The sequence below is a fragment of the Ochotona curzoniae genome, unplaced genomic scaffold (assembly GCF_017591425.1).
Source record: "Ochotona curzoniae isolate NIBS_2020 unplaced genomic scaffold, NIBS_Ocur_1.0 contig_4792, whole genome shotgun sequence".
Lineage (NCBI taxonomy): Eukaryota > Metazoa > Chordata > Mammalia > Lagomorpha > Ochotonidae > Ochotona > Ochotona curzoniae.
The window spans coordinates 12,750,597-12,771,114 of record NW_024466389.1 but is presented as its reverse complement, the minus strand read 5'-3'; the positions used below and the strand labels follow the sequence as shown (position 1 = coordinate 12,771,114).

At 40.7% G+C, this 20,518-nt stretch overlaps 1 protein-coding gene across 2 annotated transcripts in view; it reads left to right on the top strand.

The window, feature by feature from the left end:
• The window catches only part of EIF4G3 (eukaryotic translation initiation factor 4 gamma 3), a 336,540-nt gene that overhangs the window by 297,011 nt on the left and 19,011 nt on the right, over positions 1 to 20,518 (top strand). For both annotated transcript variants that reach the window (XM_040988037.1, XM_040988036.1), the window contains 3 exons: positions 4,338 to 4,510; positions 18,777 to 18,902; positions 19,841 to 19,922. In XM_040988037.1, the coding sequence (XP_040843971.1) occupies positions 4,338 to 4,510; positions 18,777 to 18,902; positions 19,841 to 19,922 (381 nt within the window). The remainder of the gene's footprint in view (positions 1 to 4,337; positions 4,511 to 18,776; positions 18,903 to 19,840; positions 19,923 to 20,518) is intronic.

Genomic DNA, 20,518 nt, shown 5'->3' with positions numbered 1-20,518 from the left:
ATACATTATTAAAAATTTTCTTCAGTGTTCCAGATGCAGTATCCTAGTGGCTAAAGTCCTTGCCTTGCTTGTTCTGGGATCCCATGTGGATGCTGGTTCGTGTCCCAGCTGCTCCACTTCCCCTCCAGCTCCATGAAAATGGCCTGGAAAGTCAGGGGAGGACGGCCTGGGAGCTTAGGACCCAGCACCCACGTGGGAGATCTGTAAGAAGTTCCTGGCTCCTGGCTTCAAATCGGCTCAACTTTGGCCATTGTGGCTACTTGGGGAGTGAACCAGAGGACAGAGAATGTTTCTGTCTCCTCTCTCTGTAAATCTGGCTTTCTAATAAAAATAAATAAACCTTAAAAAATAAGAATTCCTTCAAAATCACTTGTTTTTTGACAACCTATCCATTATCTGCTTTCTACACACACAGTTGCCTTAATTAGGCCAGCCTTTTGAAATCTTCATGCTTATGAAACTGTCTAAAATTCAGAAAAATATACTGAGAAATTTTTGATGATGAATGATGTCGATAAGAGTACTTTGGAGAAACCCTTGAAAAAGCAGCAAAATAAATAGTTAGCATTAACTTGGGAATTGCCAAAGAATATACTTTTCATGATGAAATCCATTTGTTAAGAATACTGGAAAATGAGAGTTCTCGTAAGTGGACGGTTCAGCTTGGTTGGGGGTAGGTAGTATGAATGAAAGGAGCTGTGAAAAATTCATGAGATGGTTCAAGAATTGAGAATGCTAAAAATCAGAGTAAGGAAAAAGTTAAGAATTGGTTTCAGACATAGTTTGGAGGCTGTGTAAAGTTAATGTATGAAAAAACCCTTTGAAGGAGAAAAGTGTGATCCTGTGATGAGCTGGAATCAGGGAGGAAAAAAGCGTAGTGATGCTGCAGTGCTGTGGGGAGCCCTCAGGAGGACCGGAGGCCGAGCCTGCACTGGGGCTGACGGCCGCAGGGCTCCATGGTGCAGGGTACAGGGCTGCTCTGCTTGCCAAGGACCCTTCAAATAACCAAGTAGTTATCAGAGAGCTTACCATGTGCTTGGCTCTGTTCTGTGTATTTTATGTTTTAACTCATGAAAGCCTTATCACATCCATTTGAAGTGGATATTGATTTTACAAATCAAGAAATTGAGATGCGGTGATGTAGAGTAACTTGCTCAGTACCATATAGCTCGTAAGTGGCAAGTTCAGAGTTCAAAGTGCGACATTCAGCTTCTGAGCACAGACTTATGCTTTCGGCCTTATTTTTAGGATATCTGTGTGTCGTGCTGAAGACTTAAAGACCTCATCCTGGTGGAGGAGCTCTCTAACACTATAGTAGCCACTATTGTTATTAAAAGTAATAGCATTTATTTAAAGAACATCTTACTTTACCTGCCAATAGGCCAAATGCTTCACTGTTTTTTTTAATAGACATTTCTCACAGTGGCCCTGTATTAGGAAGCCTAGGCTGAAAAGTTAAATTCTGTTCTGAAACTTTCACATTATTCCAATATTCAAGTCTGCATCTGACTCAGCTGTTTTTTAGCCTCAGTATTGTAATTGAATGCCTAAACTGTGCTGGCCGTATTTCAGGGATAGTCCTGCGTATACCACATAATGTAGCCTGCTGCAGTTTATGGTCTAGTGGAAAGATACAGACAAGCCTGGCCCTGAAGATACGTACTCGGTAAAGAAGCAACAGAAAGGAAAAAAATGTTTCATTGCGAAGAGAAAAATTAGGGGATATAATAACTAGTAATAGGACAGAGAAGACATCAGGCTGTCTCACTTCAACTGAAAACCCAAGGATAAGCAAACGCAGTCATGAGAAAATCAAGCAGGACAAAATGATGTTAGAAATATTACGGTGTACTTAGCTGACCTTGTGGCAGACACGTGAGTTAATTCCTGGTTAAAAAAATATCTAATCACATTATGTTAAATATTGAAGATTAAATACTCAGCGTTTCTTCCCTCCTAAAAGTTCAATAATGTCAATGCACTGAAAATGAAGTTAAAAACCCAGAAAGATATGCGGCCAGTGCTGTGTTAAAGTAAATTAATCCAGAGCTTGTAGCATCAGCATGCCATGAGTGCTAATTCCAGTCCCAGTTGCTCCAGGTTCCTGGTTTCAGGCTCCATTAGTTACCTGCTAATTTGCCTGGAAAAGCAGTGGAACATAGCCCAATGCCTTGGGCCCCTCACCAGCAAAGGGGACCCTGAAGAAGCTCCAGGCTCCTGGCTTCAGACTGCCCCAGCTCTGGCCATTGTGGTCATTTAAGGAGTGAACCAGCAAGTAGAAGATCTCTCGCTGTTTCTCCTTCTCTCTGTAATTCTGCCTTTCTGATAAAATAAATAAATAAATAAATAAAGCTTTTTAAGCCCAGCACAGTAGCCTAGTAGCTAAAGTCCCTACCTTGCATATGCCAGGATCCCATATGGGCGCTGGTTCATACCTGGCTGCTCCACTTCCCTTCCAGCTCCCTGCTTGTGGCCTGGGAAAGCAGTCGAGGATGGCCCAAAGCCTTGGGACCCTGCATCCACACGGGAGATCCAGAAGAGGCTCCAGGCTCCTGGTTTCAGATCTGCGCAGCTCTGGCCATTGCAGCCACTTGGAGAGTGAATCAATGGACAGAAGATCTTCCTTTCTGTCTCTCCTCTCCTCTTTATATCTGACTTTCCAATAAAAATAAAATAAATCTTTAAAAATAAATAAATCTTTTCTTAAGAGAAAGTTAAAGAGCATAGAAATAGAAGTAACATGACAGCTGACTGCATGATTAAAAATGCCAGTGTGAAAAGACAAGAGAAAGTCAACTGTTGTTTTGCTTTGTTTAATTATTTTTTTAATTTTTATCAGCTTGAAATGCAGAGCAACAGGGAGAAAAAGATAGATGTTTTATTAGCTTGTTACTCCCCTGATGCCCATAAGAGCCGAGTCTAGGGCAGACCAAAACGGGCCTGGAACCCTGCTCATGTCTCAGATGAGTAGCATGGACCCAGACGCCTGAGCCGTCATCTGATGCTTCCCACAATGCATTAGCTGGAAGCGGTGTGAAAATTGTGCAACCTGAACTTGAATCTGCACTCTGATATGGGATGTAAGAAGCCCTAGCTGAACTTTAACCTGTTGTTAGAACACACAACACTAGTTGACTATTTTAGATTAAAGGAGATGAAAGAGACATCACAACATGTCCTGTCATGTCCCAGTCCCATTTGTAGTCAACAATAGCTAGAAGCTATTTGGGATATTTGAGGATAATTTTAGAAATTTAAGTTTGTACTGTATATCAGCTAACATGTTTGCAATTTTTATTTTAGGAAAACATTAGGAAAAAAGGTAATTTCCAATCACTGGTTCACTCTCCAAATGCCCATGACGTATGACCAGAGCCAGAGTCGAGAGCTGGGGCCCCAATCTCTACCTTCCGCATTTATGGCAGGGAACCCAGTCACTTGAGCCATCACAGCAGCTGCTTCTGAGTTTTATATTAGTAGGAATCGGGAACTGGAGCCAGCATTGGACCCAATCACTGCAATGTGGCACATGGAAGTTCTGACCAACATTTTATATATATTTGAAAAGCAGAGGAATACATTTCTTTTTAAATTAAAAAAAAAATGTTTATTCGTTCATTCGTTTGAAAAGCAGAGTCAGGGAGAGAGAAGTCATTCATCTGCTGATTGACTCCCCAGATATCTGCCAGGAGAGGGCCAGGCCAGAGCCAGGATCCAGGAACTCGGTCTAAGTTTCCCCTGGGTGACAACGATGCAACCACTTTGAGCCATTCCTGCTGCCTCGCTGGGTGTGAACCTCATCGGGAAGCTGGGATGGAGAGCAGAGCTGTGGCTCCAAGTCGGGGAACGCTAGTGGTGTCTTTAACTTTTGCACCAAGGCAGTTACTGAGCCCTGTACCACAAGGACTGCTTAATCATATTACTGAAGTTTAACTTTACCGTAAAGGAAGACTTTGGAAGTCTTTGAATTGAACAGACAGAATAAGCTCAGTTGCCGCATTAAGGCTTTTGAATCATGACATTGAATTTCTAATTTAAAAAATACATTTTTGTTTTTTAAATAATTAAAGTGGATTACCATTAAATGTATTTTGACTCTAGTCCTTTAGATTATCTTTACTAAGCATATTAGCCCATTAAAGAAATACCATTCTTTTTTAACATGACTACTGTTGTCCATATTAGCCTACATTTTACTGAACTATATTTTGTTAAAATCTTGAAAATGATAATTATCTTGTTCATGGAACTTTCTAAGTTTGTCATTAAGTTTTAAAAATTTAACATTTTTCTTAATGCTGGATTTTGGAATAAGCCTTTCTTTACTGTTTGAACAGGAAGCCATGCAGTGTGTGGAAGAGCTGAATGCCCACGAGCTGCTACATGTTTTTGTGAGAGTGGGAGTGGAGTCCACTCTGGAAAGGAGCCAGATCACCAGGGATCACATGGGCCAGTTACTCTATCAACTGGTGCAGTCAGGCAAGCTCAGCAAACACGACTATTTCAAAGGGTCAGTGCCCTCCTGCAGAGTGCTCTTCAGTTACTGGGCTCTTAAGATGAAAATTGTGTCCTGTGTAATATATTCATGTGCTATAATTCTCGTGCATTGATGATATGCTGGATGGTGTGATGGCATTTTATAGACTGTGCTGGGAAATAAGGTTTTCTTCTGATTTTCTGTGAATTGTTACACCTGTATCATGATGTTTGTACAGAGAAAGGAAACCGTTAGTCTTTGGGAAACTCTGAGGCCTTCATCAGCTCACTTACATGTAAATCTCTGCATGTTTTTTCAGGAAAATTATTCTTTTTGATAAACCATACACATTTGGACCAGAGAACACTTGTCTGTCTACCCAAACCCCATAGATAGATAGATAGATAGATGGATACATACATATCACACATGCATACACACACACACACACACACACACACATACATACATATTGGCTTTGTTGTTGCTCTTAGTGGCTGGTTGGGGAAGCCCAGCTCTCATTGGTAGTGTATCCGCTTCTGTCAGATTCTTACATATTTGCCATCATCGTAAGTGCATGAATCAGATTCTTTGAGATAGAACAACAGAATCTTACCAGACTTCTAACACATCCAGGCTGTAAACTCAATGCTTACGGTAAAAGTTACATACAGTAAAAACTTTGTTTTAGGAGCCTCATTGTACCAACTGTAAAATAGAACCACACCTAGGACTGACAGGTGCCCATTCTGTCCTAAAGAACTGAGGCCTTCTAAGGTCTGGACATCAGAATCGCAGTGTGCCTCATCCTCATTTGAGTGTATACTTACCCATGTATGCATTGAGTCAAATGATGTAAGAATTATTTTTATTATTTGAAGTTTTATTTTCTCTTTGTAAATATTTCTTCCCAAGTTCATATTCTTTTTAGTTTTAAAGCAAGATTTATTAGAGAAGTTAAGAAAGGAGACTCCCATCCTAGTGACAGGAGGGGGCGCTGAGATAGAAAGGACCCTTACCCCCTGCCATAGTGGCCAGAGGAAAAGAAAGAAAACCCTAGTCCTCTGCCATAGTGGCAGGAGGAAAAGTAAAAAGACCCCTTTTCCAAGTTCATATTCTTAACAAATTAATTATGCATTAATGAAATACCATAATTGATTGTACCAGGAATAAACATTATTCATTCAGTTTTGCAAGAAATGATGACACTACCTTCAAAGTCCTGCATAATGTATAGTTGTCCCTAAGAACATGAAAAGTATTTTCAGCCAATAAGCCTCATTTCTCTGAAAATAACAAAACTTGCTGTGGTTGCTGACCTTAAAGCCAGCATCGTTTCCTTGTTTAAAAGGAAAACCTACAATTCACTCTGATAAAGAGAGTAAGAGCAGATGAGCTTACCGATAGAGGCCATCACTATCAGTCACGTGGGCTTACCGATAGAGACCGTCACTATCAATCAAATAGACTTCTGCCTTCGGCCCACTTGAAACTGCAAGTCCCTAGAAGCTATCATTGAAGTAATTATTATTCCGATTTATATTTACCTTGTGCACATGATACATTCTCCATAAAATTCTGGAAATAAAAACAGTACATTACTATTTACCACTTCAGGTGTCTTCAAACCACTCAGGAGTTGATTTGTATCTAGAAAGACCCAAGGAAAACTAACTCATTGGCTCATTGAGTATGTGAGGTACTTGCTGGGTCTTAGGTACCTCGAACATTTATATTCCCTTTTGTGTGATTCTTTGAAGAAAACATGTCGTATTCAGACATGGTCGCTGCCCTTTCATTGGAGGTAGTAGTTTTACTGCTGCTGGCAGTGACCAAAATTGTACCATTTTGTTTAGTTAGAAATGAAATGAACACTTCCATATCTTAGCAATTATTTCATCTTTCTTTAACCCGGCTTCTTTTTGCAGCAACAGACATTGCAGCAGTTCTAGACTTCTTTTTGGATTGAGACTTGCCCCAGCCATCTTAAAACTATAAAATGTAAAGTTGTATACTATAGCTTTCTGAATGAATAGTCCTGATAATTAAATACCCACTTGTTTCTAAGATGGAAATAAGAAATCTATGCAAATAGATCAGGATTTCGCAGTTCCTTCTAAATAACGTTATACAGGTTGTTTAGAGAGGCCATTTCCTTGGAGCCGCAGAAGTACCCTGGTGTTTTGTCTCTTTAATCCCAATTTGCAGAGGTTTCTTTCCTTGCATGATATTGTAGGATATCTGAAACCAGCTTGTGTGGGTGCTGCCGCTGCTCACATACCAACCTCTGATTTGTGGAGAAGCATTTGTCCCAGCCCCCAAGCTAGTGATGATTCGGGGAGGCTTCAGGGAGATCCCCAGGACCCACCTGTTAGTATTTCTACAGTTCCCTTTAGCACTTCTGCTGCTACTAAGTAATAAAGCAAGCAAATTTCCAATGGACTTCACACAAAAGTTTAGATCCTTTGGAAGTGTCCTAAGCATAATAGTTGATACAGATTTATGCACACACATACACCTCTACAAAAACATCAAGCAATTCTCGAAATTTTCAGTACTTGAATAGCCTATAACTTAAATTAGGTAGGGAGGTAGAAACATTGTTGTGTAGGTAGGTACATTTCAAACTCTGTTAATAGAGTCATTTTAAATAATGATTGCTGAAAACATTTTAAAAGCTCTCTAGTAGAAGTGGTTGAGACCTGGGATGGGTGGGAGGCTGAGTGGGGCTTATCCCTTTGTTTCTCCCCTGACCCCGGATACAGGGGGGAAAATGAGAATATTAGTGTGGAAATAATGGTCTTACCCACTTTCCTGTAGCCCTTGACCCTTTGTACCCTAATCAACTATGTAAGATTATTTTTTTTAAAAAAAATCAAAATCTGTGAAAAAAATAAAGAAGTGGTTGAGTGTAGTTCACTATTCAGTGACATTAAGATGACTTGGAGAATGAAGACAGTGAAAATCATAGCTAACAGTAGACATGAAATGTGTACCCTTTGGGAAGCTTGACATGTTAATGTTCCACTTTGGTTTTTTGTTTTATTCTTACCATTCTTATTTTCCGTTATACCATTTTGTAGGTATAGGGCTCCCCCTTCCCCATCTCCCCTCTCTGTTGTCCCCTGAATTACAGTAATACAGTCCTTCAGCTGTAGTCTCAACTCCAGCTTTCTGCTCTTTGCATGTGTCGTGGCATGGTACATGGAAGCAGTGATACTTTAGTATCTTGTTGTCAAGATATATTTAATAGTTATATTGGGGTCTTCTTTGATTCTGGAGTAGAGATGCTTATTGCAGTTCTTTGTTTTCTAGTGTTCTAGTCTCCATTACGCTATTCATTTACGAGATTACAAGTGTGTACTTGCTTCTCTGTTTATCTTTTTGTTGCGTATTTCAGATGAAAGTCATCTTATATCAGAAAGAACATACTGTATTTGTCCTTTCAGGATTGGCTTATTTCACTGAGTATAATTGTCTCCAATTGGATCTGCTTTATTGCAAATGTTACAATTTCATTCTTTTTAATGGCTGAATAGTATTCCATCAAGTGAACGTATCACAGTTTCTTTATCCAGTCCTCCTTCAGTAGGCATCTAGGTTGTTTTCATGTCATTGTTATTATGGATTGTGCTGCTGTGAATATAGGGGTGCAAGTTGCTTTCTCAAATGTAGGAGTCACTTCTTATGGATATAGAAAGGAGTGAAATTTCTGGGTCATATAGTAGATGGATTTTCAGTTGTCTGAGCACTTTCCGTACTGACTTCCATAGTGGCTGCACAAGTCTACAATATCACCAGCAGTGGAGTAGAGTACCTTTTCTCCAACATCCCCACCAGTAGGTGTTATTAGAGTTCTGTAAGTAGGAAGTTCTCACTCAAACCTCAATGTGGTTTTCATTTATGTTTCCCTTATTGTTAGGGAGTATGAACATTTTTTCATATTTGTTAACCATTTAAGTTCATTCCTTTGAAAAATGCCTGTTCATTTCCTTAGCCCATTGCTGATCTGGTTTGTTTGTTTGTTTTGCTGTTGCTATGTTTCTGGAACTCTGTATGTCCAGGATGTTAGTCCCCTATCATTGCATAGTGTGCAAAGATTGTCCCCCATTCTGTTGGTTGCCTCTTCACTTTGTTGACCATTTCCTTTTGCTCTTTGGAAGCTTCTTAGTTTTATGTAAACCCATTTATTTATTTTGGCCTTGATTGCCTGTGCTTTTCTAGGAAGTCTTTGCCTATGCCTATATCTTACAGAGAGATTCCCATGTTTTCTTCTAATAGTTTGATGGTTTCTGGGTACAAATTTAGATCCATTGTCCATTGATCTTTGTACAGTGAAAGATGGAAATCCTGTTTTTCTTCTGCATGTGGCTATCCAGTTGTCCCAACATTTGTTGAAGCTAACCTTTTCCCTTGACTTATTTTCTGTTCTCTTGTCAAAGGTTAGTGGGATATACATGTGTAGGCTCTCTTCTGGGGTTTCTAATCTGTTCCATTGATCTTCTCTGTTTCTGTACCAGTACCAGATGCTTTTGATAACCACTGTCCTGTAGTATGTCTTAAGGTGTAGAATTGTGATTCCTCCAGCTTGATTTTTATTCTTCAAGATAGCTTTGGCTATCTGTGGTATCTTGTGTTTCCCCATAACTTTATATCACTTTGCCCAGCTCTGTGAAGAATGTTATTGGGATTCTGATTGGGATTGCATGAAAATCTATATATTACTTTTGGTAATATGGACATTTAGATGGCATTGATTCTACCAATCAAGGAATATGGCAAATTTCTCCAACTTTCAAAGTCTTAGTCTATTTCTTTTTTCAATGTTTTGTAATTTTCCTCAGGGATCTTCTACAGCTTTGTTTAGGTTTATTCCAAAGTATCTTAAGATTCTTCTCCAGTGTTTTAAAAGGAACTGTTCTAACTACTTCTTTTTCAGCCCAGGAGTTGTTTTGCATATGTTCATTTTTTTCATACCATTCCCCCTTACCAAACACTCTCGTAAGTTGTGGTAGTCTCGATATTGAGCCTTTTCATTCTCCTGTGTATAGAATCATATGATGTACAAACAGATAATTTGACTTCCTGTTTTCCAATTTGAATTCCTTTATTTTTTTTTTCTTGCCTAATAGTGCTAATGAGAACTTCCAGAACTTTGTTGGATAGCAGTGGTGATAGTGCACATCCTTTCCTAGTTCCAAATGTTAGTGGAAAAGCTTCCAGTCTTTCCCCATTCAATGTGATGCTAGCATTGGGTTTGATTGTGTTATAAATGTTTCTTGTATGCCTATCTTATTTAGAATTTTTAGCATGAAGTGGTGTTGGATTTTATCAAATGCTTTCTCTGCATGTGTTTAGACAATCATACGGTTTTTATTCTTCATTTTGTTGATATGATATATCGTGTTAATTGATTTGCATGTATTAAACCATCCCTGCATGCCAAGGATAAATCCCCTATGGTCCGGTGAATGAGCACTCTGATGTATTGTTGAATTCTATTGGCTAGTATTTTGTTGAAGATTTTTGCATCTTTGTTCATCATGGATATCGATCTGTAGTTCTCTTTTCTCTATTGTGATGTTTTCTCTAGTTTTGATACTGTAGTGATGCTGGCTTCATAGAAAGACTTTGGAAGTCTTACCCCCCTTTTTCGGTTGTTTTACATAGATTGTGGAGTGTTGGTATCAATTATTGGAATGTTTGGTAGATTTCAGCAGTGAAACCTTCTGGTCCTGGGCTTTTTGTTGGAAGGGATTTAATTACTGATTCAATCTCCATTTGATTATAAGTTTATTTAGATTTTCCGCTGCCTCATGGTTCAGTTTTGGTAAATAGTACGTATTCATGTGTCCACTGCTTGAAGGTCTTCTGATTTGTTGGTATATAGTTGCTTGTAGTCGTTCCTGATTATTCTGTGTAATCATTGGGATGGCTAATGTCTTTTTTTCTCTATCTTTGTGTTTTTGAGACACATTTGTAGGGATGATCTAATAGTAGTGAAGTCTTTCAACTTTATTTACTCTGGAAGTATTACATTTTCAAACACAAATGAGAGCTTTGCTGAATATGTTATTCTGGGTTGACAGTTTTTGTTTTAGAATCTGGAATATGTCACTCCATTATCTTCTGGCCTGAAAGGTCTCCTCTGAGAAGTCTGCAATGAGTCTGATTGGTGTTCTATATGTTAAATGATGCCTGTTTCAGTATTTTTTTCGTTGTGTTCAATCAAGGGAACTTGATAATAATATGTCTGGGTAAAGATCATTAAATCAAATCTATTCACGGTTTTCTACCTTTCTTGTATTTGGCCTCCCCTAGTATTCCCAATGTTTGGGAAGTTCTCTTTTATAATTTTATTGAATACATCCTGCAATCCTTCTTCTCTTTCCACTCCTCCAGAAACTCCTATCACCCTTATATTTGATCTTGTGATGATGCCATTCAGCTATTAGTTTTCTTAACATTATTTAGTTCCTCTTTCATATTTCTGATTATTTGTGTGTCCTCAAGTGATGTGTCTTCTAGTTCTGAAATCCTTTCTTCTGCTTCACTCATTCTATTGATGAGGCTGTCTGCTATTTTTTTAATTTGTTCTATTGTATTATTCAGTTCAGGTATTTCAATGTGATTCTGTTTTACAGTCTATGTCTCCTTTGTGATCTATTCCTAAGTTCTTCTCTTTGTTTCACACTGTCTCTGAAGACTTTTATCGTGATTTTTAAATTCTTTGTCCAGGAGATTCTCACTGTCTTCATCTTGTAACTCTAAGCTTGAGGTCTTTTGTTCATTTTTGAAGAACGCACCAGTTTCCTCGTTTGTGTTGATTGTGGTTCTTCTGTTACCCTTGCTCATTGCCTTTCAAGTCTACAGGTTTTTACAGGTTTTTTCTTTAGACAGATGCAGATTCTGTCTTTACTTTGTGTCTGTAGTTGGTAGATTTGTGGGTAGATTTTACTGTTCATATTCTATACCGGTTTCCTGTTCATTCTTGACCTGGGATGATGTCTGGGCTTTTGTACTGGTTGCTCAGGGGCTTCAGCTTCAGGTTCCCATGCGTTGGTCCCATCTCGGTCTCTGCAGTCATTCCTGCCCCAGCTGCCTTTCTTGGCCTGGGCGCTCTCGACTTGTGTCCAAGTTTTCATCTGCCTAACCCCTCTCTCACTCATGGTCTCAGCAGCATCTGGAGCCAGGGAAGCTACTGCTGCTACTTTAAACTGTTGTTTCTCTTGGATCTTTTCTTGCTCTGCCCTACTTGGTAATTGGGTAACTGTTACTATTGGAGACAAAGGCCTAGTTTACCTCATCTTCTTCAGATAAACAGAGAAAACATCTTAGAAATAGAAGCAAGGGAACGTCACCCTTTTTCTTTCTTGGGGTGGGGGATGGGAGAGGGGTTGTCCAGTGAAAGGGGTGGTGGGGGGGAGATTCCTTGGACTTAAAAAAGGCTTCCCTTTCTTTGTTGCTACCTGGCCACACAGTCCTCTGCCATGCTTCTGTGACTTCCACCAAGGCATTGAACACATTGCAGGGCCACTGCTTTCCTGGTGCTGTGGAGACCCGGACTGGGACTGAAACAGACACCAAGTTAGCTGTGGAGCCCCACTCTGTCTTGCCACATGGTGCATGGTGTGGGAAAGCTACACACAGGTCAGCAGATTTGTTCCTTCCTGCCTTTCCCAGGGCTTTAGCAAACATCCACCTGCCTACATTAGCAGTTCTCTGATGCCCTCCCACAGTGCCCTGACTGCTCAAGCACACCTCCAAACTGCTCCTGCAGCTGGTGTACATACTGCTGCCCACACAGACCACTCCTTTCACCAAGCAGCCTTTACTCCCAGCTCCTGCCTTGCTGCTGCTCCAGGTGTTGGAGTCTGCACAGCAGGGTCCCAATGTCTGCCTACAGGAATGGGTTTGGCTTTAAGTTCTGACTTACTTGCCAGGATCTGTGTAGCTGATCCCGACCCAATCTCTGCCCCTTCTAGGTTCCAGCGTCTCCCTCTCAGGTAGTCCCAAGGTCTCTCAGAGGGTTTTGGGCATGGATCTTCTGGATATGGAGTGGAATCGCTTTCACTTCCCAGGTCCCTCCCTTGGCTAGTTCACTCCAGAGTGGCTCAGTCCCTACTAGCATGGCTGCAGCTGATATGGGCACAGTTCCATTCAGTTTTGCCTCCCTGCACAGGTGTTGGACTCAGCACTTTGTCTTATGGCTCTTGGTCACATGCTGCCTCTTTGGGGGACTCCCACTTCCCTAAGTGTTTGCCCTTAATCCACTAGGCTTTTGCCTGTTGGTTGGAATGTCTTCCCATAGTCGCTGATGCTCACCTTCCTTCTCCAGCTCTGTGCAGCACCTGCTTTCCTCCTGCTAGGCACCTTGCTACCCTGATCAGCCGTTTTTTCTCCCCCAGCATTTCACTCTGGTACCTGTTGGAGAGGAAATTCTTTTCTCCTCCTTACTATTTTTCTGAAACTGTTATTACTGCTGATGGCAGTTCTCCTATGTTAACAACTATACGCATGCATGCCAAGTTTCAAAATGCAGAACTAGTTAAAGATTAAAATTTTATTTGTTCACATAGGCAATATCTAGTTTAAATAATTTTGTTTATAGTATCATCTAAGAAAATATTATATTGGAGTGTAACAAGGGTCTTTAAAGATTTATTTTACTTTCATTTGGGAGGCAGATTTTACAGAGAGTAGGAGAGACAGACAGAAGTCTTCCATCCGCTAGTTCATCCCCTTGAATGACCACAATATCCAGAGCTGAGCCAATCGGAAACCAGGAGCCAAGCCATCTGCTAGGACTCCCACATGGGTGCATGGTCCCAAAGCTTTGGGCCATCCTCTGCTGCTTTCCCGAGCCACAATCAAGTTGGGAAATGGAGCAGCCAGGACGCAAACTGGTGCCCAAGTAAGATGTTGGCACTGCAGCTGGAGGATGAGATTGCCATATCACCATGTTGCCCTTTAATGTATACTTTTAAACGTTTAAAAATTTTATTTTTTGGACTCATAGAAAGAGAGTTCCTGTCTGCTGGTTTATTCTGCAAGTGTCACCTGGGCCAGGACCTTTCTGAGTCTTCCACATGGGTGGCAGGAACCCAGTTACTTGAGCCAGCACTGTTCCTTCCGTGGTCTGCATTCCCAGGAAACTGGAGTGAGGAGGCAGAACTGGGACTCAGTTCAGGTACTCCAGTGTGGGATCCTGGTGTCTTAACTACAAGACCAAAAACTCCCAATATTATATTTAATTGATGCATCCTAATCTATACAATTATGAGATACAACATGATGTTTTGATGCATGTATACAATATATAATTAAACAATCATTTCACTTACCATGTTTGTGGTGTGACATTTGAAATGTATTATTATTAAATATGTAATAACATTGTTATGACTTGCAGTGAATTTGCTATGTATATGGTAGTCAACTTTTCATAATTATAACAAAATCTATGAGACAGGCTACCTTGATAGAGAAAGGAGATTTATTTTGGCTGGCAGGTCAGACTTGAGATTGGGCAGGGTTTTGGTTCAGCCTCTGGTGATAGCTTCTTCCTGCACAGTTCCTGAGGTGGCACAGGGCACTGCATGGCAGTAGGCTGGGAGTATAAGTATCTGTACTCTGGCATTCTCTGGTCTGTCAAGCCACCGGGAGAGTCATGGAGATCCCACCACCCTAATGACCTCGTCTGATCTTAATCACCTCAAAAAATCTACAGTTGGCTTAATTTTCTGCCATTAGTAACATTAATTTATGACATTAGGGTTTTAACTCCTGCGTTTATTTGGGGGTCAAATATTCAAACAATATCAGTGCAGTACACTCAAAACTGATACCTCCCTCATCTGTATGTTTTGGCACTCTCTGACTAAAACTCTCTTTCAGCCCTCTACACCCTCTGAGCTCCTTGGCATTAGACAACCATCATTCTTTTCTCCACTTTTTAAAGCGAGATCATTTATCCTGTCTAACTTATTTCACTTACCCTGATATTCTCCAGATTTAGACGCATTGTCAGAAATGATAGAATTTTCTTATTTCAGAGGTCCAATTGTAATCTGTTGTGTGTATATGCGCCACACTTTCTTAATCTGTTCATCTGTTGATGGACACTTACTTTGATTTTTTTTTCTTTATTTTTGACAATCTTTACATGGCTAATTAGGGCACAAAGGTTCAAGGGCTACAGGAAAATGGGGAAGGCTATTATTTCCACATTCTCTTTTTTTCTGTATCTGGGGTAAATGGGGAGATAAAGGGAGAAGCCCCACCCATGGGTAGGAGAAGCCTCCTACCCATGCCCCTGATGTGGGGCATGCTCCAAGGGTCTTGCTCAAGTGGTTTAGATATTTCAACAGTTCTGAATTGCTGCCAATCTCGCCATTCCAAGCATGATGAGATCACTGAAGAATCCACTGGTTGACATAGTCCACCTTAGGCCTAAGAGTCTCCATTTGCCTAGTTTTTCACTGCCAGCATATGGCTGGGGTAGTTGATTGTTCTGTCCTCTGTTGTGGTACCAGATATCCTCTGCAGGTTCCGATAGACTGCCATATCCTCCATGCGCACCTGATTATGCTGTCCACTGCTCTGTCAGAGCCTCTGAGGAGACTTGGCTGTGGCACTTATACTCTATGGCAGACCATGGAACCTGTGCATCTCTTTATGGTTGGGGTTCTGAGTCCGGCAGCTCGATTGGAAGATCCCCAAAGAAACTTTGTCTGAGGTTTATTCCTGACCAGATTATTAGGTGTACTTGCAAGTACAGGGCCCGGCACAGTCCATCACCCCAATCAGCTGGTGGTTGCAATTGCTGGGTCAGTTCTCTTTCCAGCCCTGACTTCCACTGGAACCAATGGGTGTTGCAGTCCAGCCTGATTCTGCACAGCACACACTTGGCCCTCACATAAACCAGTCGCAGCCTAGTTAGAGCGACCCACAATAACCCATCCAGGCCCTCCCCCTGCCCCAGTTCCCGTGCTTGCCAGTATGTACAGCAGTCTAGTCCAGTCTGTCCCACATCCCATTCAGCTCTCATACATGTCAGTGGGCATTGAAGCCTAGTTCAACCCAGCCAGCTCCACTATCCAGCCCACACACATGCTGGTGGGTGCTGCAATGAATCAACAACTGAACAGTGTATGTCTCTGCCTTTCAAATAAAATGAGAGAACGTCAATACATTTTTCAAAAATCACACCTAAGTAGTTTGTTGTTGCTTTTGTAAATGTTTTCTTACTTTCTTTCTCAAATCATTCATTCTAAGTATCTAGATATGCTGGGTGTTTTCTGTGCAGTCTGATCAACATGATAATCACTGATACTGATTTTGAGTGTATTGACTGTTGGATGTGATGTGCTGCATTCCAGGAGGCAAGGGGTGATGTACCTCTGTTTAGCCTGTACAAAACACACTCTGTGCAAGATATTGTCCTAGGCTACATAGTATCGGGACGACATAAAGACAAACACCTTCTGCACACCTAGTAGATATTTTTTTAATATCATGCAACAGATTTAAGAACTGTGAACTTTTAAAAATTCAATCTCCTTGGAGGCTTACTCTGCAGTGTCCTAGCATGAACTGACTGACCAAGAAGTAGAAAAGCAAGGCAAAACTATGTGTATCTTTCATTGTAATGCAAGACAAAAATAACACATACATGACTGTAAGACCAGAAAAGCCACAGTTGTCTCTAAGATTGTTAAACAGATTAATGAACTGAGGGAAGCAGATGGTTAACGCTGGAATCTTGGAGTGCACCCAGGTTATCTACCTTCAGTGGCACGCTGAGGTGAGAGCGTACACACAGTCAAAGGAGAGTCAAATGTGTGCTGTATAGCAAACATCAAATTAGTTTTCAAGTTGTAAGGTCAGAATGTTAGCGTGAAGGATTTATGGTAGAGTTAGATCATGTCAAGGAGCTGCAAACTGTTGTGAAATGGCAGCTTTAGAAAGTGACCCTCCCCTGATGGTGGCAGCTCTTGGTAGGTTACCAGTGGTCATAAAACGCAGGCCTCTTACCAGGGTGGCACACTCTAGCTGGAGCCTTTGCTGGAATAGCACTTATTTTCCAAATGTGATGTTCTGAATGGATGTTAATACAAACACCACCGGCTTTTTATGCCATCCTTTGTTTCTGTGTAGTTCTCTTTCATTCCCTGCCAGCAGTGCCAACTGTTTGTTTCATGTGCCTGTTGAGTATCTGTATCTCTTCTTTTGAGAAATGGCTATTCAGGTCCTTTGACCATTTTTTTAGATTTTTTTTTTTATTGGAAAGTCAGCTCTGCAGAGGGGAGGAGAGACATACAAAAATATCTTCCATCCACTGATTCACTCCCCACAACAGGCAGAACTGAGCCATTCCAAAGCCAAGAGCTTGGAGCCTCTTCCAGGTCTCTCACACAGGTGCAGGGTCCCAAGGCAGCTTTCCTCGAATGCTTTCCCAGGACACAAGCAGGAAGCTGGAGGGGAAGTGGCGCCACCATGATTAGAACTGGTGCCCATATGGGATCCTGCTGCATGCAAATTGAAGACTTTAGCCACTAGGCTACCACTCCAGGTCCCTTTGCCCATTTTTTAAATCAGATTTTTTGTATTTCTTTTGAGTTGTTTGACTTGAAATTGTTTATGTTTCAAATACTTCAATTAATATTTTTATACTTTTTATATTTTTGAAGGTTTATTTTTATTTGAAAGGCAAAGTAACAGAGAGAGAGAGGCAGAGGTGGAGATCTGTGACTGGTTCACTCCCCAAATGTCCACAATGGCCAGAGCTGGGTCAGTCTGAAACCAGGAATCCGGAGCTTTTTATGCGTCTCGCATGAGGGTGCAAAAGCCCACGGGTTGGACTGTCCTTCACTGCTTTTCCAGGCACATAAACAGGGAGCTGGAGTGGAAGTGGAACTGCCAGGACGTGAGCTGGTGCCCATATGGGATGCTGTCACATCAACGGAGGCTTACCTCACTAGACCATGACTCTAGTCCCATGTTTTTGTTCTAATATGTGATTTGTGGGAGTAAATAGCAATAGCAAAGTCTTAAAATGCTTGTTTATAATTTTTTTTTAAGATTTACTTATTTGAAAGGGCAGAGCAAACAGAGAAAAAGGTAGAATCTGCTGATTCACTCCCAGATAGTTGCAACAGGCAAAACTGAGCCAGCTGAAGCCAGGAGCAACAATTCCATCAAGATCTTCAAGAGCTCCAGCAGCTACTGGCTTCCCAGGCACATGAACGCCAAGCTCCATCAGAAAGGGACTAGCTTAGGCTTGAACCAACATGCCGTATGGGATGCCACTCTGCCACACAGTGGCTTAAACCTCTCATTTACTTTTGAGTGAATAATCATGGCTTTTCATTCTTAATAAAACTGTGCAGATATTTTTTACTTATGTTTTCTAAGTTTTAGATTTTAATGCCTAAACTTCACATTGAGAAATACTTGATATCACAAACACCTGAAACCATGAACTCTTCTTTAAAGGTGTTCTAGTTTATAACAGTGATAATGGCAGTAATAATATGTCAACCTGTTTTATGTCATTCCAGTTTGTTTCTCTATTGTAAGGTCATCAAGAATGGGTATCTTTGTCTTTTTTGTTCTTTGTTTTATTTTATTTGAAAAGCAGACATAGAAACAGAATACTTTCATCCATTGACCCACTCCCCAAATACCTGCAATAGCCGGCGTGGGGTGGGCTTGGGCCAGGTTGACATTTGGAGCCGGGAGCTCCATCCAGATCCCTCCAACATGGATGGCAGGGGCCTAACCACTTGAGCCATCACCTGCCAATTCCCAAGATTTTTATTTGTGCGTTGCTGGAGTTAGGAACAGAATTGGGTTTAAAAATGCAGATTATTAACTGCTGGGCCAAACACTTGCTACTCTTTTTCTCGTTGTTTCTGCTCTGTCATGTAAGTGCATTGTATTGTGAATTCTTCATAGGGTAGGAATGAAATGTGGTCGCCATTCCCCAGACCTTTACATGTCTGTCTCATTTACATTGCTTAACCTTTTCAAAGGCCACTTCCATACAGAGAGATTTTCTGACTGCCCTCTAGTCCCATGGTTTATATTCTTCAGAGTGTTGCTGTTTATTCTACTTACTCTCTTTCTTCACTAGGCTAATATAAACTTTTAAGAGAATGGTTGTTTGTTCACCAGTTGCCTAGGCATGTGCCTAACATAGCAGATGCTTAATATACTTTGGTCACTTAATTATTAGTATCTCTGTTTAATCTTTTTAGTTATATTTACAAACTAATTTTTTCCTCCTATTTTTCAGCTTCTCAGAAACCTTAGAATTAGCAGACGACATGGCCATTGATATTCCCCATATTTGGTTGTACCTTGCTGAACTGGTTACCCCCATGTTAAAAGAAGGCGGAATCTCCATGAGAGAACTTATCATGTAAGTTGTCATTGATGGATTTGTATCAGGCTCATCTGACATAAAACTCATCAGCCAGCTCTAATACATGCCTCCCCCATTACTGCCTTTGGAAGCTTGTGTCTGTGGCCCAAGACTTTCAGATTTCTAATTTTGCTGTATAGATGTCACATTATGCTAAAGCTATAGTGAAGATCATTTGACAACATGATAACCCTGTGGTCTATTGATGATAGCAGTAATTATAGAAAACGCTCCAGGAGCATGTAACTGGAAGGTGATTGCTTCTGGAAATTTAATGTTAGTCTGACTTTTGTATCTGTTACTCCAGTGTTATAAGAAGTAATATTCTCACAGTGCAATCTGTCAGACTGTGGCACACACTTAACTAAACACTCGTGGTTGGAATAAAAGGCTTCCTAGATTTGGACATAAGTGGGAAAGTGATGCTACCTTGTATAGAACAGTAGCTCTCACAGTTTGTGAGAATTATATTTATATACTAATTTTTCCCTGCTGTTTTTCAGCTTCTCAGAAACCTTAGAATAGGCAGATTAGTTAACACATTAATGTCTACTCCCAAAAGCACTTTATGTGGTCAGATTCTGCACACTACTGTGTTCCTTTTCTATGAAATTCACAAAACATACTGCAGAACATTAAAGATTATGAAAATCTTATGGGAAAATAAAGCAACAAATGTAAAATCTGGAATTGAAAGTCTACTTTTAGCTGCTCTGTGAAGCCTAAGACCAACTGCAAGTTCTGAACTCCTCCTCCTAAGAACAACTTAGACCATGTCCTGGAGTTTGACCTGCCCCGGACTGTTGAGGTTACACAGTAGGGGCTTTTTTGCTGTGGGGTGGGAGAAACGGGAAGGGTAATGAGGAGTGTATATTGTTTGCTGGTCCAGAGCAGAGAAGTTCAGGAGTAATATTCACTGTTACTTTCTTTCACAGAGAATTTAGCAAACCTTTACTTCCTGTTGGAAGAGCAGGGGTCTTGCTTTCTGAAATATTGCACCTTCTATGCAAGCAAATGGTGAGTGTTAAAACTGAGTGTCAGACTCAGGAGCTTGTTATGAAGGGCAGTGAGCTTGATCTTGGACCATCTGTGAACAGCATAAGTCTCAGTGTGCAAGTAATTCCATTTCCTTTTATCCTTTGAAGAAAAGAGTAAGGTCTCGGCTTCAACCTAGTTTCCTGCTTAAGTATATTTGTCCTTCTGCTGATTGATACCTTGACAAAGAACTCTAAACTAAACTTCGTAAATTCTAAATAATCTCCAAGTATATTTTATTTACTGTTGGTGATTTTGTCTTCCCTTGAAACTTTGCATTTCTTGCCCTTGAAACATTTCTCATTCCTGGATAACAAGCAACAAGGAACCTTAAGCAGTCTTACCTTGGGCAATGCAGTGATGATCTGCTGTGGAGATGGGTGCCAGAGAGGCTGTTGAGTAACACAGCAGATATCTACAGAGCTATTTAGGAGAAGAGACAACTGTTACATTTATGAACTCTGTGTATAATGGTGATTTTATTCGTAAATGGCTTACAGTTTCTGCCAGTCATCTGGTAAATGAATTACTGAACCTTATGCAGCTCGACTTAAGTCATTCATCATTGTATTTATGTA